At 49.6% G+C, this 26,646-nt stretch overlaps 1 protein-coding gene across 7 annotated transcripts in view; it reads left to right on the top strand.

Annotated features, from left to right (window-relative positions):
• Positions 1 to 26,646, top strand: part of PTPRA (protein tyrosine phosphatase receptor type A) — a 131,518-nt gene that overhangs the window by 88,321 nt on the left and 16,551 nt on the right. For 2 of the 7 annotated variants that reach the window (XM_087737029.1, XM_087737030.1), the window contains 6 exons: positions 12,162 to 12,290; positions 13,756 to 13,834; positions 14,266 to 14,628; positions 17,139 to 17,156; positions 23,226 to 23,310; positions 24,629 to 24,702. In XM_087737029.1, coding sequence (XP_087593155.1) covers positions 12,162 to 12,290; positions 13,756 to 13,834; positions 14,266 to 14,628; positions 17,139 to 17,156; positions 23,226 to 23,310; positions 24,629 to 24,702 — 748 coding nt within the window. Of the gene's footprint in view, positions 1 to 3,570; positions 3,764 to 9,596; positions 9,638 to 12,161; positions 12,291 to 12,523; positions 13,148 to 13,755; positions 13,835 to 14,265; positions 14,629 to 17,138; positions 17,157 to 23,225; positions 23,311 to 24,628; positions 24,703 to 26,646 lie in introns of those variants that run through there. The other 5 variants (XM_087737034.1, XM_087737032.1, XM_087737035.1 and 2 more) reach the window with 4 other exon arrangements.

Here is a 26,646-nt window from a genome sequence, read left to right as displayed (position 1 = left end):
GATTCCCGACTACCCGGCTGTGCCCAAAAAAAGGGCTGATTTCAACCTTAGCAACAGGGTATTTTTGTTTAGATTGTATTTAGTCTCCTGTGAGAGTCATTGTTCTCTCCTGTGCCTTGACCGTTGCGAAGGCTGATGGTAAAAGCCCTCGCTGACAATAATACAATTGAGTTCAGCCTTTTGTTGGGGAGATTAAAATACAGAATGAATTGTGAATAACATGGGAGGGCTAAAAGTTAGTCGTCCCAGGCTGTTATTTAATCACTTTAAGGATAAGAAACTGCATTTTAATTATATTTTTTCTTTCAGAACTACTGAGCATTAGATGTTGTGTTGGTATCTGCAGGGGCTTGTACCCACCCTGTTGTTTAAGATCATTTCAGTTTGCATAATCTTGTGTCAGCAGGAAACAGGTTTATAGCAATGATATTAGGTTTATGATAGGTTTATAGCAATACATGTATAATAGATATTAGCTTTATGATATTAGGTTTCTAATAGATTTATAGCTCTATGTATATATATATAAATATGTAGAAATATATATGTAATAGGTTTATAGCAGTACAATGACAGAAGATGCCCGGCTGGTTGGTGTGGCTCTAAGACCTGTGCCTGCCGCATCACTTCGTCTTGAATGAGGACACCCCTCTTGGGCATGGAAGATGGAAAGGAAAATAGAGGGGGAAAAAAGATGGATGGAAAAAATAGAGGGAAAAAAAAAAGATGGAAGGTGGAAATAGAGCCACCAGAGGCAGGGTTTGGCCCTTTTTCGGGAGAGTCAGCTGATGAGAAGGAATATTTGGGAGACTGAGCTGCTGGAAATGCCGGCAGCGTGAACGGTAACAGGGATCGCCCCACAGCTCCGCTGGCGCCGTCATCCTTTCCTTGCTGAGGGTATTGCAGCTGCTCTCTGGGCGCAGGCTCCTCTCTGCCGGGATATTTATGTTCCCGGTGAGCTTCCCGCTCACGGCAGCATCTTGAAAAGCTTTGCATCCCTCCTCTTAGCCTCTCTCCCCAGCTGCTCTTACCTGCAATCCCCGTAATTGGCAATAATTTCCCTAATTGCTCACAAAAGCAGATGTTCTCTCTGTGGTCGCATCAAACTGGCTTATACTGTACTATATACCTGAGCACACAGCATTAAAGGACTAATTCCTGTAAATAAGCCTATTAAAAGGTTAGAAATAATGCCTCCAACTAAAAACTCATCAATGGCAGCTGAATCCCACTGGTTTTATTAATTTCTTATTTGTAACGTGGCAATCCTCGTCTGCTGGGGGCTGGGCTGCCCTCAGGCTTGGCCAGTTGATCGTATGTTGTGGGCGGTGAATGTCTTAGCACACAAGGTCAGCCCTTGCATTGTTTCCAGCTAATAAATCACATTTATAGGTAATTAACACTACACCTAACACATCCCCAGTATTACCGGTGAATGGGAGAAGAGACCGGTTCATGCAAGAGTGAGCGAAACTGCACCTTTGAGACTTTAGGTGACGCTGCTAAAATAAAAACTGAATCCTGCTTATTTTCCTGCCTCAAAGGGGGAAAAAGGTGATTCCCCAATTCTCCTCCGAGCACTTTGCTTTTCCCCCTTCGCAGAGGAAGGTTTATCGGCAGCGGTGCAGCGCCGATCCCGGGGCAGCCTGGGGAAGAGCCCTTACCCAAGTCATCGGCTTCATTGCCAGCGTTAATCCCCGGCACTACTCAAACCAGGAGCTGAGGAGGTGTAATTAGGCCGGGGGAGGGTAATTGCTAGGAGCTCCATCCAGCGGGTGGGGTAGCATTGCCTTCTGGAAAGCCCCTCGCTGCTTTTGGGCTGCCCTTCGCTGGCGGGTGCCTTCGGCTCTTGCTGTGGATGTGAAGTCCCCGTCGCCTGTGCTACGGGAGGGCACAGCCCTGCAGCATTCAGAGGCTTTTTATCTATATAGTATTTTTTTTCTCCATTTATTTCTACTAATTTAAGAAGTAGGGACTGGGATACTTGCTATAAATTGAGATGGCCAAAGAGTGATTGTTTCTGTTCTTATTTTCTGGTGGGTCCCATATGATCTACAATTGCTCCAGCTTTTAATACCTCCAGCAACCGCGTCAGAGCTCGCAGTGTTGCATTTTGATCCAAATTTCACCTGCGACCCGGAGGAGAGCTTCAGCAGCCCTTTGCATTGCTTTACGAATCAGCTGCAGCTTGTTTTCGTGATGGCCTTCAGCTGGGCAAAAGATGTTTGTAAAAACAGCGTCCTTGCTGTCAGCCAGGTGGTACCTGAAGTCTCTAGGTCACCCCCAACTGATTATTCTGTGTTTCCCATTTTGGATATTTACATTTTACTTGCCTAAAACTTCCTTGCTGCTTGCAGGGGAGAGCTCTTCGCTCGCTCTTTCTTGGATCAAAAGTTGTAGCTAAGGCTTCAGAAATCCCCTGTGCCGACGGGGAGGGATGTAAAGTGGAGGGGCCCTGCTGCGGGTCTGGGTCAGGGCATCGCAGCCCGATGGTCTTGGGCTGGAAGGTGCTGGCACCACTCGACTCCGGCCCTTCCCCAGTTCAAACCCGAGGCCGTGCCTGAGCTCAGGGCACGGCTTGCACCAGCAATTTGTTTTTCAGCCTCTGCATCCCCGTCGGAGGTGGTGGCTCCTGGTCCTCCTCAGCGGAGCTGGCTGAAGTCAAGCAGCCGGGCTGTGCATCATGCGGTGGGCCCGTGGGATGGAGAAATGCAGGGTCTGCCATTGCAGTAATGAATATTGTAAGCTGTTAACTCAGTTTTGGTCCTTGGCCTTGCTTATTTATCACCATTTCATCCTCTTGGTAGATTCGTTATCCAATGAGAACGGAAAAATTAAGGCGTTTTGTGAGCTGACTTTTTAAAGCAGCATCGCTCTGGGTTTGCGGCTCCCGAAATACCTGTCAGGCCATTTTCCTGTCGCCTGGAAATACGCTCCGGTATCTTATTTGTAGGTTGCGTTGAGAAACGCTTGTGTCTGGCAGCACAACTGCTCCCAGTCAGACTTTTCAGCTTGAAGCCTTCGGCAGAAGACGTGCCTCAAAATGCTTTTGGCACTGGAATAAGAGAGTCGGAGAGGAAAACGTTTGTAACTCCGCTTCCCCTCGTTTGCAAACCTCGTTTATAGACCTTTGCAGCCACTGGTAAAATTGTGATTTTGGTTCCCTTCTCTGGCAAATCGCGACAGAGACAGACACAGTTAATGCGAGGTGCAGGGGATGCATCCCTGGCCCCGCTCCGGCTATCACCATTTGTACATCAGCCTCGACCCTTTTTTTCCATCCTAATACATGCAAATATATGTAAAGAGTAAAGACTGTTCCACCGAGTCTTGCACATTTGTTTAAAGAGAAGGAAAACAAGCCGAATTTACAGGGAATTTGCAAGCTGAATTTTAAGACCCATATATAAAAAGACCCAAAAAGCGGCTGCCAGCGGTCGCCGATGCTGACCGAGGCGATGCTTTCTGGCGTCTTTATTTTCCCTGCGCTTGCAATCGTAATGTCATTAATATGGAGCTTTTGGAGAACTGGAGTATATCCTAATTAGCAGCCTCTGATTTTTTTTCTAGTTTCATAATCAGTGATCTCGGCTACACCAGAAGTGTTACTGTGGCAACAGGGCTGAACTGAACAGCGGTGCAGAATTACCGCAGGTAAATTGGTGATTTTACGGATCCGCAGCACTTTCTTAGCCCAGGCGCTGCTCCGTGGGACGGGCTGGCTGCTCCCCGCACCCTACAGGTGTCCCAGGCGGATTTCAGGGTAAGCGCAACCAGCGATTAAGCTGCATGACCGAACGCATGCGTTTTAATTGGAGCTTAGCCTCTGTAATGAGATTTTAAGGCTGTCATGCGAATGATCCCCTCCGACACCTTTGTTTTAAGTAGGGTGCTCTCACCGCTCACCGCCCAAATGCTCCGGCTCCTGGCTTGGTCTCGGCTTGGAGCTGGTCCTGCAGAAGGTCCTGAGCCCAAAAGCTGGGCTTTATTTTTTTTTAATGTGTTGTTTGTTTTTTTTTTTTTAAACCTTGTTTCTCCTCCCCACGTACCGCTCGCTCTCCGAAAGGCATCTTGCTAGGCAGGGATGTTGTTAGGCTAAATAATGGCCATGCTTCATCCCGTCTCCTCGCTCAGAAGCAACCGGTCCTTTACGTAGCCGGTGTACTAACCGCGCTCGTGTTTTCTTTGTACATATTACAAATGATGCCTGGGACAAAGAAGGGGACACCCTAAAATGGAATATTTAAAGAAATATATTCCTGTATGACTTGAGGGGGTTTTTTTTAATTTATTTATTAATCCATTATTTTGAACAATGAGATGAACCAGCTTCACTCGAGCCTTGTGGGCAGTCACTCTCCGCTTCCCAGCACCACGTTGCGGCTGCGGTGCCCGTCGCACAGCCGAAAGCACACCAGGAGACCACGGGTTTTGGTCTCGTACTAGCCAGGGGTTTTTACAAGCTCTGGGGGTGTTGCTTCAGCAGATCCATTTTAATTACCCTCGAAGGAGGTCTCGCCTCCCTCTCCCCTTTGCAACGCAGCTCCTGCCACCCCACCGACCCTCACCAGCCTGGCCTGCAGCGAAACCCTCCCTCCCCAGCACCTTCCTCCTGGGCAAGGCTCAGGGTCAGTCCTTCATCTTCATCCTCCCTGAGCTGACAGATTAGCTTACCGCTCTCCTTTTTCTTACGACTTCACCTTCTCCCGGCTTTTACCTGTCCCGCCTTGATACTCCTTGATGCCGTGTCCTTTAGGAAGCCCTCTCCAGCTGGTCGTTCTCCATTGCTACAGGTCCAAGAAGCTCTTCATCCCCTTCTGTCTCCCTCCACAATTTATTCCCTCACCCATCCCAGTTTATTCTGTGCCTGGTGAGAGGTGCAAGAGCGACCGGCGCGTGCTCCTGCGATCGGACAGCCATGGTGCCGGCAGAAAAGAGTGGCTGAGGGCAAATTAGACACATCCTAATTATGAGGGTTATTAGGAAAATTATTATTAGGAAAATAATTGGGAGTATTTGTAGCTCTTCCCCTCCGAGGCACTCAGACAGCTTCCAGACGGTGCTTCTGCTCGCTGTGCCGGCGGCGCGGCCAGGAGCGCCCGTCCGTGCAACTCAGTGGGCAAGGACTGGAGATCATCGAGCGCCTCGGTCTTAGACAAGCCACCAATCTGCCCCTGGCATAGCCAGGGATGGAGCCTACGTCTCCTGGCTTTTACTTCTGTATTTTTACCATAAGCCCATCCAGTCTCTAGGCTCTATGTTAGTATTTGCCTGTTTTTAAACGTACAGAGAGACATTTCTTTCCTAAAAGCCAGGCAATACAGAAAACTAAGAACGGGCATGATGCAGCTACAGAGGAGGATATCCAGAGTCAACATTTCTGCGTCTCTTTAGGAGCCTGAACTATTTCATGTCCAGATTATTTAAGCATCTACATTCATTGGTGTTTTTCTCTGCTTTTTTTTTGCTTAGAACCTCATCACTTTAATTTTCCTATCTTCTAACTGAGATGGTAACTCCCTGGTCTTGGGGCTCTTCTAGGAGGCTCGCTTATCAGTCTCGAGATGCTCCAGGCTCCTTTGGAGGATTCTGCCATGGGTTCATTTCTCTGAGGAGCTTCGTGGCTCTGTGTTAGTGGCTCCTAGGAGGTGAGGGTTGTCTCGTACATGGCAGAGGGCTGTCGCAGCATGCGGTAACTGGTGCTTGTTCACTGAATGACAGCGTGGAGCTGGAGGGACACTGGTGGGACCCCCACGTATATCCGACACGGTATAGGGATCTCCTTCTCAGTGCTGGATATTATCTTACCCCAGTATGAGCTTAAATCCTGGCAGGTTTGCCTTCCAAAAAGTTTGCAGGACAGCAAATTACAGAATCCCAGAGTGGCTGAGGTGGGAAGGGACCTCTGGAGGACATCTCGGCCAACCCCTACTCCAGCAGGACCACCTAAACGTGGTTGCCCAGGACCGTGTCCAGACAGATTTTGAAGATTTCCGAGGATGGAGGCTCCACAACCTCCCTGGGCAGCCTGTGCCAGTGCTCGGCCACCCTCGCAGGCAAAAACTGTTTCCTGACATTCAGAGGGACCCTCCTGTGCCTCCGTTTGTGCCCACTGCCCCTCGTCCTGTCACTGGGCACCACTGGAGAGAGCCCGGCTCCGTCCTCTTTGCACCCTCCCCTCAGGTATTTGTAGACATCGATGAGACCCCCTGAGCCTTCTCCAGGCTGAACAGCCCCAGCTCTCTCAGCCTTTCCTCGCAGCAGAGGTGCTCCAGGCCCTTCATCATCTTCGTGGCCCTTCACTGGACTCTCCCCAGTATCTCCATGTCTGTCTTGTACTGGGGAGCCAAGAAGTGCACTCAGTACTCCAGGTGTAGCCTTGCCAGTGCTGAGCAGAGGGGAAGATCCCCTCCCTCCACCTGTGGGCAACACTCCGTCTAACCCAGCCCAGGGCACCGCTGGCCACCTTTGCGACAAGGGCACGTTGCTGGCCCGTGGTCATCCTGGTGTCCCCCAGGACCCCCAGGTCCTCTCCTGCCAAGCTGCTTCCCAGCTGGGTGGCCCCCAGCACATGCTGGTGGTGCCTGGGGTTGTTCCTCCCCAGGGGCAGGACTTTGCACTTGTCCTTGTTGAACTTCATGAGGTCCCTGTTGGCCCATTTCTCCAGCCTGGCGAGGTCCCTCTGGACGGCAGCACGACCCTCTGGTATCTCAACAGCTCCTCCCCGTTTGGAGTCATCAGCAAACTTGCTGAGGCTGCACTCTGCCCTGTGGTCCAGATCATTCATGAAGATGTTAAACAGGACTGGACCCAGTAAGTTATTCTTAACTGTGGTCTCAAAGGTCCTTGCAAACATTCCTGAATTAATTAAACCTGTGTCATTCACCTAGGGAGTAAAAAAGCCAATTTGGGAGCCTTTTTACGGTAGGTCAGGCTGAAGCACAGGGATTTTTAGTTTTCAGCGACAGAGGTAGGAAGGGAGCTTGGGGAACCTCCTTCCAGGGTCTGGCGGGTGAACACCTGATCCTCTCTACATCCACCCACGATGGTTTCACACATGTTGCTGCTGCCAGGCTCTCTCTCTCCTTGAGAGCCTGTATGATCGGCGTGGGATAGACTAACATCTCGCTAAAGATGACTTCCACGAGGAAGACTGATCCTGGTTCAGTTTTTCACATCATCCTAACAAACAGTGCTAGCTATTTCTGGGTGCCCAGAAAGCCAGGTGGGAGTAGGGTCAGGTTCCCTCCATGCACATATGATGATGTTGCTCTTTGAGAGAGGACTATGCGTTCTCCCGTTGGACTGAGGGCCACAAAAACAGTCCAAGAGCTGGAACCTCTCTGCTGTGACGAAAGGCTGAGGGAGCTGGGGTTGTTCAGCCTGGAGAAGAGAAGGCTGCAGGAGACCTTTACTGCGGCCTTTCAGTACTTAAAGGGGGCTTATAAGAAAGATGGGCACAGACTTTAGTAGGGCCTGTAATGACAGGACAAGGGGCAACAGCTTTGGACCACAAGAGGGTGGGCTGAGGTTGGACCTAAGGAAGAAATGTTTTATGATGAGGGTGTTGAGGCACTGGCCCAGGTTGCCCAGAGAGGTGGTGGATGCCCCATCCCTGGAAACATTCAAGGCCAGGCTGGACGGGGCTCTGAGCAGCCTGGTCTGGTGGATGATGTCCCTGCCCATGGCAGGGGGTTGGAGTAGATGACCTTTGAAGGTCCCTTCCAACCCGAACCATGCCATGAGTAAATACCGAGGTGCAGGAAAGGGGCGATTTGTTGAAGGTTGGGCAGGTGGAGAAAGCAAAACCCCAAGCCCTTACCGCAGGCTCGTCCTCCTCCTCGTGCGCCGTTCGGTACAGTGGCTGTCACTTGTGTGGAAGCTGCTTGTTTATTTAAAAGCAGAAAAAAAAAAGTGGATTTTTAGAAAGGGTGAATGGTTGCTGTGATTCATCTTTTCTGTTGAAGAGTGGAAAAGCAGAGGGTGGGGTGGGGGAATAATGTTCAGTGACACATCAAAGGCCTCGTTTCAGCTTCAGAGACACATGCAAGGAATTAGTCACTGCATCTTAGTGCAGCAAACCCCTTTTCCCTCCCTAAACTCAACAGCTCCTCTTCCCGCGGTGGCCACAGCTCTGGTGCAGGAGGCGACCTACACCCCCTTAGCCACCCCAGCTCGGTTCGGAGCCAAAGCAGCTCCTTGCGTGACGTTAAAGAGGAGAAGTCAAGGAGCCCCCCTGCACGACACTTGGCCCCTGGGTGATTCCCCATAGGGGACCAGGCTTTGCTTTTCGGTGAGGAGCTCCCAGCAGCAGGGCTCATCGTGATCGTTGTTTTTACATCCTTTGCATCTCATCTGATGCGAGGGGTTTGGTGTTACGGAGAAGGGGAACCCCGTGTTGGTGAAACTGTTCTGCCACGGGACGAGCCCGTGGGCAGCTCTCCTCTGCTGCGGATCGCAGCTCCAGCGAGAGGCTGGAAAACCACAAACGGGATTTAAGGGGAGGAGGGAGGGGGAGAAGGAACAGCAGGTTTGTTTTCCAGGGCAGCTGAGCCATGCCGATGGCTTGTTGCCACCAAAAAGAAAAAAAAAAAGACCTTTTTCCCCTTTCTTCATGCTCACGCTTGCTCTCATCCTACTGTGAGCTGCTTCAAAGAGCTAACCGGTGCAAACGCTAACCTTGCGCCTAGTTTTGCCCTCTTCCCTGCCAAAAAAAAAGAAGAAAACTAAAGAATTTTTTATTTTTCGCTGCGGTTGGGGCCAGCACAAGGCAGTCGAGTGGTCTCGGTTGAGCCACTACATTTTAGCATCCTACTGATAGCAGCAGTGGTTTCTGGAGTCCCGGAAAGCCGAGCAGAATTTGGGTTGTGTCTCCTCCTCGCACACAGAAAAAGATTGCCTCATTTTCCAGGAATTAGGAATATGTCAGAGGTGGGGGTAAATCCTGCCTTTGATTGTGGACGGCTGTATCTGGGTAGGATCTGGGCAGTTTCTGCAGCACTAAATACTAATTCTTTGCTTTCTGGAAGCACGGGGAGGTGCAGCCAAACCCCCCTACAGCAGCAGCGCGCACAAGTACTGTTTTTAAGCCACTTATTACTTTATAAAGAGTTTATTTCCTTTTTTCCCCCCGCTCCAGCATCAATCATCTTGACAAGATCCGCTTATTTTAAAACATACGTCCTGCAGCCTAAAACTCAGCCTTTCCTATAGGAAGATCCCAAGCAGTGTACGGGAGAGCACAGTGCATATAGACTACATATATATATATATATATAAAAATATATATATTATATATATAAAAATATATATTTTATATATATATAAATATTGCTGGAAGCACCGGTAGCAGTCATTCAGGTTTGTAACCCTGATTTTTGAAAAGGAAGGTTTAAAGCGAAGACGCGATGCCGAGCGTCCCGACCCGCCGGGGCAGCGGTGCCGAAGCCGGCTCCTTTCTCCTCGGCAGAGCCGGCGCCGTGACGTCAGGGTGTTTTTCTGCAGAGCTCGCAGGATGTTGCAGCCGGCCAAGAGCTGTGTTTATGTTGATAACATTACAAGTATTTCCTCTCCGTTTCCGAAACCAGCAGGGAGGGAGCCGAGGGGGAAGGGAGACTCGGGTTTCTCCAGCTTTGGGGTAGGACTCTTGAGGCCTTTTATGTTAAGAAGCGGGTAACGGCGTACCGCTGGCATTTATTTATACTGCATTTGGGAATAGGGAGTGTTTAATAGCAGGGGCTGGGAGCCGGGGGCTGGGCTGGCACAGCCCTCCCCTCGCGCAGGGCTCTTGTGTTTGCTCTCTGCTCCGGATCTGGTTTTAAGGTGATAAAGCGGCGCTGGCAGCTGATCGCCGGTCACAGGAGCAGCTCCCGGGGTTTTTGTGTAATGATCTGCACAGCGAGCCGTGATGCTCTCGGGGCTGCCCGGCGTCCTGTTTCTTTTGACATTCACAGTAATAAAGCCATAAAAACTCAGGGTCCGCATGGGCCGCCTGCATCCAGCTTTCTTCACAAAAACGGGGCAAGGCTTGGGGAAACTGGGTCTTCTCTCCCCTTGCCAAGCCTTTCCTCCTAATGCGATCCACTCAAGGATCAATGAACTTATTAAAAGTAATATCAAGGGGGTTGGAAAGGCAGGCAGCTGCCTGCCCACTGATGTAATCCCAGGGCATGGGAGCTGCGCTGCCGGCTCGGCGAAGGAGGGACCTGCATCAGCCCGCCATCCCGAAGGGGTTTCGCAGCCGGTACCCATGGCTGGTCCAGGAGCCGCCCTCAGCTCTCATCCATGTGGCAGTCACGGTCATGGAAATAAAACCAACCGCTTTTATTGTACGTGGGTTACTCCCCCATAACGGAGGGCAGAAAGAAGAGGGGATTCACAGCTTTTACTTCCTTCCACCCTCCATGTCCTGCTTTTGATGCCAAGGGAAAATATGTTGAGGATGGGGCAGAAGAGCATTGGAGGCCAGTGGGACATTCGGCTATTGGCCTCAGGGAAGGGGTGTGGGGTCAGTATGGGCTAACCCATCCATCTTTCCTTCCTTAACTTCCTCAAAAGGGCTCCAGGGACCATGGACAGGAGAGAAACCGGGTCCTCTGGGGTCCAGTCCCAGCTCTGCCACCCCTTTGCTGAGTGACCATGAACAAATTGTCATTCCCCTGGTACGTGAGCTGTGCTGCAGGAGCTGGAGCAGCCCGCGCAAAAGATCCTTGAAGCCATTAAGAAAGGCTTGGAAGAGATTAAGATCTGTATGGTTTTCCAGTTATCAGTTAATTACGGGCCAGGCGGTGAGGAGCAAGATCTCGGTGTGAGGAACCGGTAGGATGCCGACGTGGTGGGAGCATCCCAGTTAGCGACTGGTTTGTCTGCTCTCGGGGCAAAGTGCTACTGCAGAGCTAGCGCAGGTAGAGCTGTGGGAATCCCAAATGAACGGGATCCCAAATGAACGGGATCCCAAATGAAGGGGATCCCAAATGAGTGGAATCCCAAATGAACAGGATCCCAAATGAACAGAAATTCCAAATGAACGGGATCCCAAACGAAGAGAAACTCTGGTTTTGAGAAATGGGGCAGGGGGAAGAGGAAAGGAGCCATATCCACCTACAAGAATGGCGTTTCTGTACAAATATTCATCAAAACACAGCAAACAGTCACTTTTTTTTCCTAGTAGTGTTTGCAGAAGAGCCAGGTCTTTCCCTTTACCTTGTTATTGTTTTCTTGTTGCGGTAGTGATGGGTTCCCGGCAAGGGAAGCGGTGGCAATGGCAAGACCTTGGTGCCTTCATCAGCCCTTGCGAGTTTCAGGAGCATCTCGGTGCCGCCGTTAGGTTCGTTTGGAGATTCAGTGTGGACTTGGGGTCCTTCTGCCTTTGCACGTGGGTCCGATCGCGAGGAGCACCCTCTCTCTGTGGGTTTCCACAGCGGGATGCTCAAAGGATCCATCTCCTGCCGTGAGTTGCTTTCATTCTTGCTGGCAGCGCAGCTTCATGTGCTTCCCCGTTGTAATGGGAGGACATGAGCTCCCATTTCTTACACTGGGGGGGGTGGAAAACCTCTTTTGCTTAGGACCATCTCAGCTCCAGAGTGCGATTGCTTATTGAGCAGCCTTGGAGCAAAAGCCGACATCCTGGTGCACTTGCCGCTGTGCTTTTCCCCAAGCTCCGCCTGCACTGGCTTGCCGTCAGCCCTCAAAACACGGAATCACAGAATCATAGAATAGTTTGGGTTGGAAGGGACCTTTAAAGGTCATCTAGTCCAACCTCCCTGCAACGAGCAGGGACATCTTCAACCAGATCAGGTTGCTCAGAGCTCCGTCCAACCTGACCTTGAATGTTTCCAGGGATGAGGCATCTACCACCTCTCTGGGCAACCTGGGCCAGTGCCTCAACACCCTCATCATAACAAATTTCTTCCTTATAAGCATCAGGTTTTCTCTCCAAAGCCAAAACGGTTTAGACCAAGTGCATCTCAGCCCCTGGCAGGTGGTTGAACGAGTCGCATGGGGTGTGCTAAGCACCAAGAGTGGAGCATGTCATCGAAACCCTGCCGGCTGTGGGCTTTCTGGACACCCCACCCTAGAGCAGAGCCTCGCAGGAGGCATTGCAGGACCAGCCCTGCTCTCACGAAGTGGCAGGAGGACTGAATTGGTTCAAATTCATCCAGACAGATACTTTAACCGGTGGTGAAACCCTCTGGAAAGTTGTCTGCTCGCACCAGTGGGACCTCTTGGAGAAAGCCCTGCCCCAGGATTTGGTCATGGAGGGAGCCGAAGGAAAGCTCTTATCTCTGGAGGTTGGTTTCCTTCTGGTTCAGGGTTTGTCTGACCTTTTGGTCACTGAGTAAGTTCGATTTTTGCCAGGTTTTCTTTCGGGGGGGAGGAAAAACATGTAAGTGGGTGGTGCTGGTGGGAGGATACTCCCGGGTGGGGTGGGGAGGATCTTGTATTTCTGATATCGTTTCCAGCACGTTGATGACTTCAGTGTTGTCCCTTTGCCCAGAGTTTGGGATGGGTCTAGATGGAAGCAGATTTGAATAAATACAACGAGAACAAACAATACGAGATGTATTTAAGAGGGGGAGGCTTAGACTGCATATCGGGAATAAAACCCTTTCTTGGCAGCGTGACGAGTTGACTTGGCGGCGAGATCTCACAGCCTTCTCCCAGGAGATGCTGAAGATGCAACGGGACGCGTGACAAAAGCCTGAAGGACAGGAGAGAGTCGTACGGCAGCTGCCGGTCAGCGGCACATAGCAGAGCCATCTCTGAGCCCTCTCTGGGCTCGTAGCAGATGCGAGATGCTGGCCCGTCCTTGGGAGGCCCCGGGGTCTGGGGCTTGGCAGCTTTGGGCTCTCTTCTGGCCAGGACGATGACATCTCACATCTCACTGTCGTTTGCCTCAGCCTCTGGACCCGTATCTGTTTGGGAGGAGATAACGATACCCATTTCTCAGGAGCTTTTTGAGGTCTACAGAGGAAAGAAATCACCATAAAAACCTTGTATTTAAAAGGGCTGGGGGAGAAAGCCTGGGGGAAACAACTCTACTGATGTCATCGTCCTGTAATTTTCCAGGACGTTTCCTCAGAAGAAACATGCAGTACAATGAATGTGCAGCCTGCGCTTGCAGATGATCTGGGATTATTATTTACGGGTATTTGTTTCGTCCGCACGTGCGGGGAACCTGATGGGTTTGAATGGAGCTGAGCGGGGCCTTGTGCGGGCGTTCTGCCCGCACCCCGTAACAGGCAGGGGCTTCAGTGAGCCGGCAGCGATCCGCCGGGCACTGCCCGCGGGAGAACCCGACCGCTCCTTCTTCCCTGCATCCGATTCCCGGGCATTTTGGATCGAGGTTCCTTGCCGTGGTCGTCACGTCTGTCTCGTTTCAGTTTGCTCAAAGTACACTCATTTGCAGACCGTTACATGAACACATTATTAATGTGCTTTAAGAGGAGGTACTTATCTTTGGTGCTCAGCTTCATAGCTCGTTCTTCTCATGCTCTCCCACAGTTCACTCATTCCCTGCTTCATCTCTGGTCACCTTTGCTGGTCCACCAGACTGGGATCTCCCCATACGCCCTCCAGTTGGGAACATATCGATAAATCCTTCCCATCCACATGCCTGCAGGGACTCCAGCCACACGTTCACTCCTCCCTTCCAGCTCTACACACGCAAGATGCACATCAGCGGCCCCAGTTTGAATTATTTTGGGATGATGTTGCACGAGGGTTTAAATGACTGTTCTTTGCTCTCTTCCCCAGGTCAACATGGATTTGTGGTTCTTTCTCCTTTTGCTCGGAAGTGGCCTGATAAGCGTAGGTGCTAACAACAGTACGACAGGTAAACTACACTCATTGTCTCCTCTCTCTTGTCCCTAAACCATCTTTAGGATCAAAGGAGTAAGTGCTCACATGCTCGGTGACTTACCCTTCTGCCCTCTGCTTAACTGTAATATGAAGTGTCAAAAAGGGGGTGATGGGCTGCAGGTGCTCATAAATAGGATGTGCAGGTTTTAGCTCTAGCAAACATCGATCCTCTCTTACAGGGGCTCTAGCCTTCGTACCTCCTCGATATCTTAATACGTATTCAAGTCACTTGCTTTTATAGGATGTGCATCACCGTGCTGTGCAAAGCATTCCCTGTCCTTGGGAGCTGGGATTTTTTGGCTGTTTTATCCTTGTAGTTAATCGCGTGAATCTCCAGCATCTAAACCCTCCGGTGTTGCAGAAAGGTGTCTCATGGAGGTTCCCTTGTGCTTCCTCCTCTCGCAGAGCCACCCACAACAGTGCCCGCCTCCCCCAGGAGTCCCACCAAAGCTCCTGCAGCAGGTCCCGAGAATGGGACTACGACGAGCACAAACAGCCTCAACGTTAGCACTCCAGTGACTGTTGCCACCGTGGCCTCAAAGCCACCTACAACCCCAGCCACCAGGATCTCCCCCAACACCACCGCTGTCAGCCTCAACACCTCCAACCTGGGGAAAACCGTGCCCGTGCCTCCGGCCACCTCCCTGCTGCCCAGCGTGACGCCGTCTGCTCCACGCACCACTCTCCCCAGCACAGAAGCGGAGACGACGGAGAGGAATTTCAGTGCGACGGTGACAACGCAAGAGACCTCTTCTGCTGCCCATAACGGTAGGCATCTCCTTCACCCTTCTTCTCCAGGCCACCCTGCCTCTGGGTTTGTTTCTTTGCTTTTCTTTTGTTTTGCTGAACAAAAGGGAATGAGAAGACACTTTGGGGCAAATTCCACAGCGATACGAAAAAATATAACTCCCTGAAGTGACCAGATCAGAAGAGATTTATCCTACTGAAGGTTTGGGCTTCTTGCCAAGATGCTGGGGCACCAGAAACCCTAGGATTTCGTTCCACTTTTGTCACAGATGAATTTCTTTGCTTTTTGTGGTTTCCGGAGTGTGAAATGGGGCTAGTGCTGCACAGCTTCCAGGTGCTGGCTGAAAAGTTGATCCGTAACGGGTCTGTGTAGGCAATAGCAATAAATCACTCGGGATTGGCGCTCAGCTGCAGAGCTTGGGTTATCCAGAGTGTTTCTGCATTTATTTGTATTTTGGTAGCCACCATGGGCTCAAGTCATGCTTTTTGGCACCGTACAAGCGCACAGACAGCGAGGCAGTCCCTGTCCCAAAGGATTTAAGGCTTAGACTAGAGGTGGCCAACCAGGGGTGCGTGCCCCATCCCTGCAAGTGCTGAAGGTCAGGTCAGACGGGGCTTTGAGCAACCTGATCTAGTGAAAGATGTCCCTGCCCACGGCAGGGGGGTTGGACGAGATGATCTTTGAAGTCCCTTCCAACCCAAACCGTTCTGTGATTCTATGCTTACATTATCAGTTTTTCCCCATTACTTGGGCTGCTTTAATCTTTGAAAGGTCTGGATGAGCAAGAGTTGTCTCCGTTGCCATCCTGCTGTCATTCCCCTCTTGGCACATCATAAAAGTGGCCCCTAAGAATGTAGAGTTTGGCTGCTCAGTGTAGGTTAAGAGCAAAAATCAGGCAAAAAGAGGCTGAGGTGACCAGAAATCTTAGATGATCTGTGATTCTTCAGCCATGGTTTGCCCATTGCTGCATCGTTTGAGACCCAGCTCTGATACTACGTGTCTCTGGGCTGCAACAGGTAGGTAGCAGTGCCTGCTAAAGGTTATAGTGAAAGCCTTGACACTGCAGGATTTAGTGGAAAAACAGGATGGGTAACTCGGTGGTGGGGTAGAAAAGACTGAAAGAAGAAAATACCAGAGTTAGTGCAGGGAGATGTCAAGTGTACATTCCTTAAGAATAAATTTCTGGAGGGATATTGGGTGTTGGGTATCTAAACACCTCTTCACGTCAGTGAGATGTGTGTGCCCTCTTCCTCAGGGCGTCTTTGGAAACCGCAGCCTGTGAAGCTGCAGTGAAGTTGTCTTTGCTACCAACACAGGAAGGGATGTGGCTGAAGGAAGTTTGCAACCCAACTTTCTTAGTGTCCTGCCATTGCCGAGCTCATCCAGCTTCCTTTCAAACACAAATCCTCAAGGCTTTTTTGCAGAGTGAAGGAGTCCAGAGTAACCTTAGATGCATGCACGGTGCAAGTTTAGAATAAACGTAGCCTTCAAATGGGAATGGTGGAGGCAAAAGCCTTAAGTACTGCTAAGATCTGGATTTTGTTATATGATGTCTGCTAGGGGGGGACTGAATTTATCATTTTTGTGTCTTTACTACTTTTTTTATGACTTGGCTTACTGGTTTTGGTGAACTCCCTTGGTGTACGCTATGACACGTTGGCCATTGCACCATCAAGGCCAGATGTGGCTCCTCATTTGATGTCAGTCCCGAGAACAAATGACCAAACCTGATTCTTTCTTTATTTCAAGTAATCTGTCAAGGAGCAAAATTAGTTTTAGGGCTGCCTTTGCCATTAATCTGAATGGGAAATTTGGATATCGGTCATGGAAGAATTAAGTGGTGCTCAAGAGAGGGACAGGGGCAGAAGCGCCGCATGAATTACATTTTGTACAGGCAGCTCCGGCTTCCCCAGACCTACCAAGATCGGCCTCAGCCCCATGCTGCAGCTCTTCACGCGTAAAAGAGGGGCGTGGGGTGCCTGTGCTCGCAGCGTTGCGGCAGGAGAGCTGGGCTGGGCTCTCAGCAGCACAGCTTTGTTCTGGTTTCCTCTAGATGAGGCATCCAAAACAGCAGGTAGAGGCTTTCCTTGGATGCTCATCATCCCCATCCCGGAGCCCAGCTGCTCTTAATTGAACCCTTGGCTCAGCCGCTCTTTTAAAATTATGCACGAGTGTTATCTCGTAATATTTAAGTGCTAATGAATTACACCAGTCACTTTCTAGTTATAGGGTTAAACAAACTGTGTTATCGATTAAGGGCGGTAAATTGTGTTTATCAATCTTACAGCTCGGCTTCAGCTCCCTGCTGTGCTGATAAAAAGTTGGGGTTTGTTCCTTCATCCTTGTAACTAAGTGAAGGCTGAAATTCGTTTTAACATCCTGGCTTTGTAGCTGGTGTTTTAAAGGAAAGATTTACAAGATGATGATGAGAGTTACTAAATTTGTTACTGTCTTGGTCTTTGATCCTTCCTGACGTATTAAAATGTATATTTCTTTGTTGCTAAGAGACTTTTGTTTTCTTTTTCTGCAGGTAACTCTGACAGAAGAGGTAAGAGTTTTGTATTTCATTGCTCTTTAGTCAAGCCCTCAGTAAAAGCATTTCCAGAAATATTCTGCTATTAGCTAGCTCTCCTTATGACACACTTCCAAACTTGCTTTTACAAAGCCTATCAAGCTCTTCAGAAGAGCTGGTGACACACTGATATCTTCATTTGTGTTGGGCTCTTCTTCTCAGAAATAAACAATTCCGTACCACTTGTACATGTCCTATTAGACACGACGAGTTCCTGCTGAACACTCTGAAAATATCAGCGTTACCGTCCCTAGAGTTGGATGACCAAGATCTAAGAAGCCATTCAAGAAATTTCCTTCTTTTTTTTTGCTTATGAATTGTCTTTATTGACTGTGACTTACCCTCTTTGGTCCGGACCCATTCTGCAAATGATGTGAATAATTATTATTCTCCTTAATTCTGTTGGCAAGCAGGAGCACAAATCCATTTTTTGTAATATAATAGCACTTAAGGGCATTTTTCCATCTCTTAGTTCTGAGAACTGGCAACACTACCAGAATATTTGCAATTACTCATTGCTTTCGCAGTATAGGAGCGGGTAGAGCGGAGGTACAGCCGGTCTGGTTGCTATCTATAGAAACACGCTTCCTCTGTGTGTTTTCATCATTGCTCCGATGAGTGTTTCAGTTTTGTAAACTCCACGGCGATCCGCTTGGCGCTGCTCGGTGTGCCAAACCCGCACCGTCCCGCCGACGGTATAGCGGAAAAGACAGATGCTCTGCGATAGTCACGGTCAGTACACACTGGCACAGGAGAAATAAAAGGGACACGGGTCTGAGGGAATTCATTTAAAATAATGATGAAGGTGATGTAGAAATATTCCGCGTAAATCCCTTGGATCTGGCATGGCTGAGGTGTTGTTTTGTGCTATCTCTGCCGTTGTTCATCCCTGCCCCTAAGAGCACAGAAACGAAAAATGGGAAAAAATCTGACTTCCTAATGATATTAATATTGCTAATATTAATATTACCGTTAATATTAATCGACTAATTAATATTTTCCAAGTCCCGTGTGACTTGGAGGATTATTCTGGGGGGATATTTGCAATGATATTGCGAAATTAAAAGCTTGCCGAACAAAATGTTGACTGAGGGTTATTTTGAAGATGAGGAGCAGAAAACTACTTTTTATCCAAATCAGTGAAAATCATCTGCCTCTTATGGCTGACACTCGTACTGTCACGTGAACCCACCCACCGTGGTGTATCTCAACCACCCCGTACACTTCGACAAGTGATTATTTGTGACTCTTGCAGGAAACAAGTAGCCCTTTTATTTCCATCCCCCTCCCAAATCAGCGTTGGCAGAAGAGATCTCTGCCAGCTTTGGGGCTGTTGGGTGGCGGAGCTGCCCGTGCTGGTGTCGGTGCTGAGCAGGGCAGCGCGGCAGGGTGTTTGCAGGTGGCTCTGCTCGCCCTGGTCTTCTGATTTGGGCTCAGAAGGGGATTTTTCCTGAAGTCAGACTGATGGAAATTGGAGGTTTGCCTTTCCCAGCAGCACCCGACTCTCACAGCGTCTGCAAGTCCTTCCCCATCCCCTTTTAGCGACCGTGGCCTTTTAGGGCATCCGTAAGCTCTTTTTGTGCTTCGGCTGCTAACGAGATGGTTTAATCCTTCGCAGGCCTGGAAGGGAAAAGCTAACTCAGGCGTCCTTGGCAAGCTCGCTAAAAATTCTTGCCTGCTTTCCCTGGGGGGAAGAGAGTAAAGCTGCACAAATATTTATGACTTTACCTGTTCAAGGGATGATGCCATGCTCCAGGCTCCAGCTCCACATCTGAGACAGCTCTGGGGATGTATCAGCAAGACAGATCCCTTCCCAGTGGGGCAGTGTGGATGAGAAGTGCCCTGCCTTCTCCTGCTCCATGACTGGAATTGGTGTGATGGATAAAGCGGGCATTTCAGTAAGCAGAAAAGCCTGGGCTTGGGCTGGAGAGACACTCGTGCCTGCTGGTGTGCCGCCTCCTGAAGGGATCGCCCGATGGTTGCACCATGGAATCACAGAATGGTCTGGGTTGGAAGAGACCTTCAAAGGTCATCTCGTCCAACCCCCTGCCATGAGCAGGGACATCTTCCACTAGATCAGGTTGCTCAGAGCCCCGTCCAGCCTGGCCTTGAATGTTTCCAGGGATGGGGCATCCACAACTTCTCTGGGCAACCCCTTCCAGTGTTTCACCACCCTCATTGTAAAAACTTTCTTCCTTATGTCTAGGCCAAATCTATCCTCTTTTAGTTTAAAACAGTTACCCCTTGTCCTATCACTACAGGCCCTTGTAAAAAGTGCCTCTCCAGCTTTCTTGTAGGCTCCCTTCAGGTACTGAAAGGCCGCAATCAGGTCTCCCCAGAGCCTTCTCTTCTCCGGGCTGAACCCCCCCAGCTCTCAGCCTGTCCTCACAGCAGAGCTGTTCCAGCCTTCTGAGCACCTTCCTGGCCTCCTCTGGCCCCGCTCCAACAGCTCCATGTCCTTCCCGTGCTGAGGACCCCCGAGCTGGACGCAGGGCTCCAGGGGGGTCTCCCCAGAGCGGAGCAGAGGGGCAGAATCCCCTCCCTCGCCCCGCTGCCCACGCTGCTTTGGATGCAGCCCAGGATACAGTTGGCTTTCTGGGCTGCGAGCACACGTTGCCGACTCATGTCCAAGTTTTCATCCACCAGGATCCCAAGTTCTTCTCCTCAGGGCTGCTCTCAATCCCTTCATCCCCCAGCCTGTGCTGATACTGAGGATTCCCCCGACCCAGGTGCAGGACCTTGTGCTTGGCCTTGTTGAACTTCATGAGGTTCACACGGGCACAGAAAGGGCCATGCCTACCTTCCAGAAAGGCATCCAGACATGGTTTGAAGGAAGAAAGCAACGAACCCTCTCCTGTTTCCCTATGGACGGGTTGAAATAATGCATCTGTATCCCACCAGCATGGAGAGAAAGCAGCAGAGAGACCTGGAGCTCAGGAGGATCCTCTGGCTCTGAAGCATTGCTCTGCATGTCGCACACCCCTCCCAGTGCTCCTCGCTGCCTTGGTAGCACCTTGTCGATGGGGCCGGAGGACCGCTGTGCTGAGCGGCGTACGATGACAGCCTGGCCTTGTCCTAAGCAAAGCATGTGCACGCGTGTGACGTGGTCCCGAGGGAGTAATTTCAGGTGTTTTGTGAATACACTCACTGGTTTATTCTGAGCCGTGGTGGCTGGTGTGGCTTCTTCTTCCACCTCCCAAATATGACCAGGAAGGAAATATTGCAGGAAGACAAACAGAGGTTGCATCATGGGTCTGCTCCTGCAGGGTCTCTGTGATGTTTGCAGGGAACGTAGCTGGCCTGTGATTTAAACTCTGCTCAGGGTCTAAGAGATGGGATTTAAACTCTTGCTTCTGCTCTGCTCCCCCTCTGCAACCACTTTGCAGGATTTGCTTTTCCAGGAGCTCGCCATCTCATGTGATGAAGGTTTTATTTAAAAAATATTGACTCTATGTCTTTGCTTCCATTTCTTTTACCCCCTTTTTTTTTGCTTATGATCCCATAGTTTCTCATCTGCTCTATTTGACTCAAGTTTTGTGGGCAGGCGTTGACAGCGATGAGCAAGGAGGGCTGCTCAGCCCTGTCCCTTTCTGCCGGGTGGCTGCGCCCGGGTCTGTGTGGTATATAGCCTATAGACCACTACATAGCACCTCTACCTACAGTGGGAGACGTGATCTTGAGCATCAGAAGATGGTGTGCTGGCTCCTCAGAGGTGCTAGGACAAGATTTAAGCATCCCGGTGCCTTCCAGGCTCTGGACCGAGATGGGTGCTCCAGCACTGCAGGTCTGTGGAAGCAGAGGGTTGAGTCCACGTCCGTTCTCCAAGCGAATTGCAAGCGTGAAACCCCTGGAGCCGAGGCTCGAGCGGGACGGGAGCTGTGGGGAGGTGGGCACCGCTTGCCATGGCTGGGTGGGGAAGGAGGGACCAGCTGGGGACCCTCCAGCTTGTTTCCTGCCGGGGCTTTGCTGGGTGGCCGGGCAGCGCGCCGGCAGTTAGCCGCCACGGTGGAAAAGCTCTAACTCATCCAGCCAGATGTGTCGAAAGAACGGCTGCAAAGAAAAAACCCAACCCCTCAGGCTCCCTGCATCCTGCTGCCAGAGGCACCCCTGCCCGTAAATCACCTCTCCTGCCAACCGGCGCTGCCGCAGCGGCCCCTGCCTGGCTCAGCACCGGTTAGGCTGAGCTTAGCTCCATCCAAGGCAGGAGAAACGGTCCAACGATGCGTAGTGGGGACCCAGCGCTGCGGGCTTTGTGACCTTCCCCTCCTCCAGCCAGGAGGGCGGTGATGGTTGCGGGCAGAGGTCTGAACGGGAAGCAGGTTAGAGGAGAGGCAAGGGCTGGCTGTGACCGGGCTAAGACGCTCCGTGGTTGCTTTGCCTCCCTGGTCTTGCTTTTGGAAAGCCTCACGGTGGGTAATGCTAAGGCTCAAACAGCTACTGAGCCTGCAGGAGGCAGAAATGCCTCCCAATAAAATTCCTTGTCTTTTTCCTGCTGAGCTGGGGGAGATGCCGACATTTGAGGACAGTAGATGGAAAGAACAAAGACATGCAAGGCTGGGAGGATTTCATGTTTTCATTTGCCATACCAGATCATTGCCTTCAAATCATTACACAAAAATCATATCTTTTGATCAGGATAGCATTTCTAGACCTCACGACCACAGAGGGACAAATGCAGAAATATAAGCAGAGTGCCCCGTGGTAGCTCAGGAGTCAGAGACGGACAAAATAAAACCCACCTAAGAAAATCTGCTGGTTGAAATTGCTGAGACACATGGAGCAGGAACCTGCCCTGGCAGGGAAACGGATGCACAGAAGGTGGAAAGGGGGGTCCTGCCCTGCAGTCCCGGGGGGCTGAGCCGTGTAGACACGGTGCAGTGGCCCATACAGATTGAGCGAACTGATGAAAAATGAAAATACCCCCAGCTGGCGTCGCTGGCATCCACGTTTATCTGAAAAAATGCCCTTCAGGGACATTTTCCTATCCAGTTAGCGTTGCTTGGCTTCCAACCCCATCTGGGTAATTTGCTTGCACCGACCGCTGTTTCGCTGACCTCCGGGCCAAGTTACAAATAGCTTATTTAAAAAAAAATCTGTTGTGGGTCCCGGAGGATGGGAACGTTTCAGATGTGCCTAATCTCAGTGTGTATGCGAGGGAATTGTGCGGTGCCTGCCCTTGAGAAGCATCTGCGAGTGAGCGAACAACAAAAAGTGAGCCAAATTAGTTCATACTCTGTGGCCTTGCGGTACCGAGCGTGCACGATGGGTTGTCTAACATCATCACCTCCTCTCTAAACTCAGTATTTCCAGGGAGGAAAGAAGTCACCTCTTCGCGATGAGCCAGGCAGATGATCAGTAGCTCAGTAGCCCTGAGCCTCTCCAGCAAACCTCAGCCTGAAGGTGTTGAGAGCTCCGGTGCAGCACCAAGCATCGCCCTCTTGTCCTATTTGACACAGAACTGGAAGCAAAATCGTGACTGTTTTACACATGTAGTATCTGTGTGATCTCACAAAGGCCACAGTTTTCACCCAGTTTAAAGTAAGGTTCCTTATCACGCTGTACCAAACTCACGGACCTGTTTAGAAACTTCTTGCATGGATCCTTACGTCTCAGGCAGAAGACTTTGCGGGTCCCCAGGTGATAGACCAAACTTCTTCCAACGGCTGGTGGGCCACCATGGGCACGTTCAGCTGTGCAGAAGAAACCCCTAAAACAGCCCACTCACAACTTTCTCAATCGCTGTTTTCATCTGCGAGGTCACAGATTCACAGTGACCAACTCTTAGACAAGATTGAAGTGCTTCGAACAGTGGTTACAGATTTTAATCTGACCTCGGAGTATCTGAGATACGTGGTGCTCGCTCAGGTCATGTCTTCACTGTCAGACTGGACAAACATAACCTTGCTCAATACCTTTATTATTATTGTTGTTGTTATTGTTGTTATTATTATTTTACAAGCAGAAATTGTAGAGCTCTGCCCTGTTCAGTGATGGTGCTGGATGTTTCCTGATGTTGATAACCACACTTTTCTTCTCCTATTGCAGATGAGACTCCAATTATAGCTGTGATGGTGGCCCTGTCTTCCCTTCTAGTCATAGTATTTATTATTATTGTGCTGTACATGTTAAGGTAAGAGATGCTTTAATGCTGACTTCCCTTGTTTGACAGAAATTCATTACTGATTGAACAGGAATGAGCCTTTTGTGCTGTTTCCTAAGCTAAAGGCTGACACAGCCGGTGCTTTAAAAAGAAACCTGTAAGGATAATGAAAATGATGCTTGGGGTTATCTAGTACATGATGCTTATTCCTTTCTCCATAAAGCTGATCCTCGTGTGGGGTAATGCCTGTTCTGCTACTGAAAATGTCATATTTAGTAGGATAGATTAAACTACAGTCCTCTCAGTGCAGTTAAAAAGCAGGGAAGGTTTCCTTGCAAGGGTAAGGATGTTGGATTGAGTAATCCAGGGAAGCTGAACACAGCGCTCGAGCTGGAAAGTCCTTTGCATGTATAACCGGGCGTGTTATTCCTGGATTCCCATCTTGATATGGAACGTGATCCAACATCCAAGCTCTGGCTCGGGTACCAGACCTGTACGTCGTGCCTGTGCGTCTTCTGCTGCCAGGTGACGTACGACCGGAGCTTGCTGGGAGCATTAGGTGATGCTGTAGCTGGAACTATAACATTACAGAGCCTTTTTAGGTCCATTTCTAAAAATTCCAAGCATCTGGGCTGCTCAAAATGCGGCATTCCCAGCTTCTGAGTGCATATCTGCTCAGCTAGAAGAGGGTGTTTATTCACCTTCAGTAAACATTTTAATTTACTCACCATTTTGGTGATTCAATAAGTTAAAAAAAAAAAAAAAGAAAACATTTCCTTAGCAGTGGAAAAATACCCTTTGTCTCCTGGCTCCGGGCCTGCCCTCGCAGTGGTGAACCTGATGAGAGTTTTGCCTCGGGAGTTCGGCAGCAGCAGAGTTTGAGTCCTCCCCACCTGGCTTTCAGCCCTTAAAAAAAGAGTTTCTGTTCACCGCCGCCTGCCCAGTGATTCAGCAAAACCCTTAACTTCAGGCAAACGGCGCGTAAGCATCTGCTTCAAGTTAAAAGCTCACGGAGAAGGGCTCTGCTGCAGAAGGACGAATCAACCTGGGGTTTATGTGCTTTGCTGAATCAGCCCGCCAAGCAGAATTCCTTGGGGTGTCCTCATAAAAAGCAGCCTTAAAGCTTCTCCTCCTGGCTTCCACCTTGCTCTGCTCTCCTGCAGCCTTTCCAGAGGTGGTTAGTTAAAAGTTATGCCCGTAGGCAGGATTTTAGAGGTCCTGTAGCCTCTTGGACCCACCAGCTAGTTCATCAAGCCATAAGAAAGTGGGGAAATCCCTTCATCCAGAAGGTAACCTGGGCTTCTTGGTGGGTATCTACTGATGTTCTCCACTCCCTTGTCTTCGGTAGGTTCAAGAAATACAAGCAAGCAGGGAGTCACTCCAACTCCTTTCGATTGTCCAACGGCCGGACGGATGATGCAGGTGAGGCCCGCGTCGGTGAGACACAGGGAGGATAAATGCATCTCACAGAAGGAATAAGCTTTGTTCAGATCAAAACAGGCCAATACAAACGTTTTTCAGAATAACAACAGAATATTTTAGCTTTTCATTTTTTCCCCCGCTTGGAATTGGCCAAAGTTAGCTAGTGAAATAACCAGCGATTCTCCTAAAAATTGTAAAAATGACAAAAACGTCATAAAACCCTCAATGTGGCAAAAGCAGGTTTGGTTTATGCCCTCCAGGGCAGCTTGCTTGGCAGCACAGAGCTACCCAGGTTGCTCTGCTAACCATTCTGCCTTTCCCATTCCTTCCAACGTGGCAATGAGACGCGTGCAACTTGTTGGGCATGTGGCCAGCGTCATACCCAGTGGCGTCTTTTACTGGCCAGCTTGAATGGAAATGGGAACACGCTAGCCGAAGACTCCTTTGCAGAGGTGGTTCGCTGGAAGTGTGTAAAAAGGAAAATTAAGTTTGTGTTTTCTTTAAGTATGGTCTTAGAAGGGTGTATGAAGGCGGTCCTGAGTGTGTATTTATATTATCCCTGGTGGGAATAATATAAATATTATACACCAGAATAATATAAATATTATACACCAGAATAAATATAAATACACCAGAATAATATAAATATTATACACCAAAAGACAAACCTCCATAAAAGTCCAGGAAACCCCATGGATGCGGCACTGTCGCGGTCTGAGCCCGGTGCAATGACAGCACCTGAGGACTCGGTGGGCTGGATGCCACGGCTTTGTTCTCCCATCTCATATTTTTGTAGGAAAGTATTTTTTCATCTACATTTTTATTTGTTTCTTGTTCTGAGTTTTCTCTGTTTTCCATGATTTTGGCAAACATTTATAGAATGAAAATTTATTTCCCAGCTTTCAGTCCAGCAACAAAATGTTTGCCCTCAAGTGGTTAATATTAAAATGCACAATCACTTCCAACTCCAAACTTCTCACGTTCCTCTTGAATTTTCACATCTCCTTGACTCAAATAAGAACCTTCTTTGAAAAAACACATCTTTGGAGAATAATTAAATATCCTTCTACCCTTTCAAAGTAGGATGACAGCCGATTAAAACTCTTGTGCAAATCTTCACGCTAACTGTAGGCACCGAACTAACATTTCTGAGAGAAAGCAGGGAATACATTGTTTTTTCTTTATAAAAGCCTTTTTGGACCTCTTAAAGGTGCATAAATGCAATTTTAAAGTCTTGCGCAAGCCTGCTGTAAGGTGTAAACTCTTCTGTCCCTGAGCTTGTCTCGTTTTCTGGCTTTGAGCCAGAGCTGCTCGTTGAGGTTCTGAAGTTGGGCATCTCTGTCCATGTGTAGGCACCAAAGTAAGAGCTGAAGAGAAGCCACCACCTCTTAGACCTGGTTCAGATCCTTTTTTCTGAGCTCCCTCCACATAAACCAAACACCTTCGGAGCGAGTGCTAACTTAAAATCAGCACCTTTTTTTTTACGTTGGCAGCTAAGACCTTCCCTACCCAAGTTTTACATTGCTGTAAGGAAAGGTGTGAACTTCATAAACTATTAGGTTGTGTTGGTATAACCCTCGCGTGGCCTTTCTTGGCTTCGTGGAGGAACCACAAGCAACAGCTACCTTTGCTGGGTCCACCTGGGAGTTATGTCATGGTGATGGTGCCAAAATTTTCACATGAGTGAGAGTGAAGTCTGAATTCAAAGCGAGGTCTTCGTCCCCCAGTATTGATGACTTAGAATCATAGAATTAGGTTGGAAAAGACCCTTAAGATCATCCAGTCCAACCGGTAACCCAGCACTGCCAAGGCCACCACTTAACCCTGTCCCTAAGCACCACATCTCCCCGGCTTTTAAATCCCTCCAGGGATGGGGACTCCACCACTGCCCTGGGCAGCCTGGGCCAGGGCCTGACAGCCCTTTTGGGGAAGAAGTTTTTCCTA

This window comes from Nipponia nippon, unplaced genomic scaffold (assembly GCF_047370975.1).
Source record: "Nipponia nippon isolate SJK-2023a ecotype South Korea unplaced genomic scaffold, ASM4737097v1 scaffold_6, whole genome shotgun sequence".
Lineage (NCBI taxonomy): Eukaryota > Metazoa > Chordata > Aves > Pelecaniformes > Threskiornithidae > Nipponia > Nipponia nippon.
This window is presented reverse-complemented; position numbering and strand designations above follow the sequence as displayed.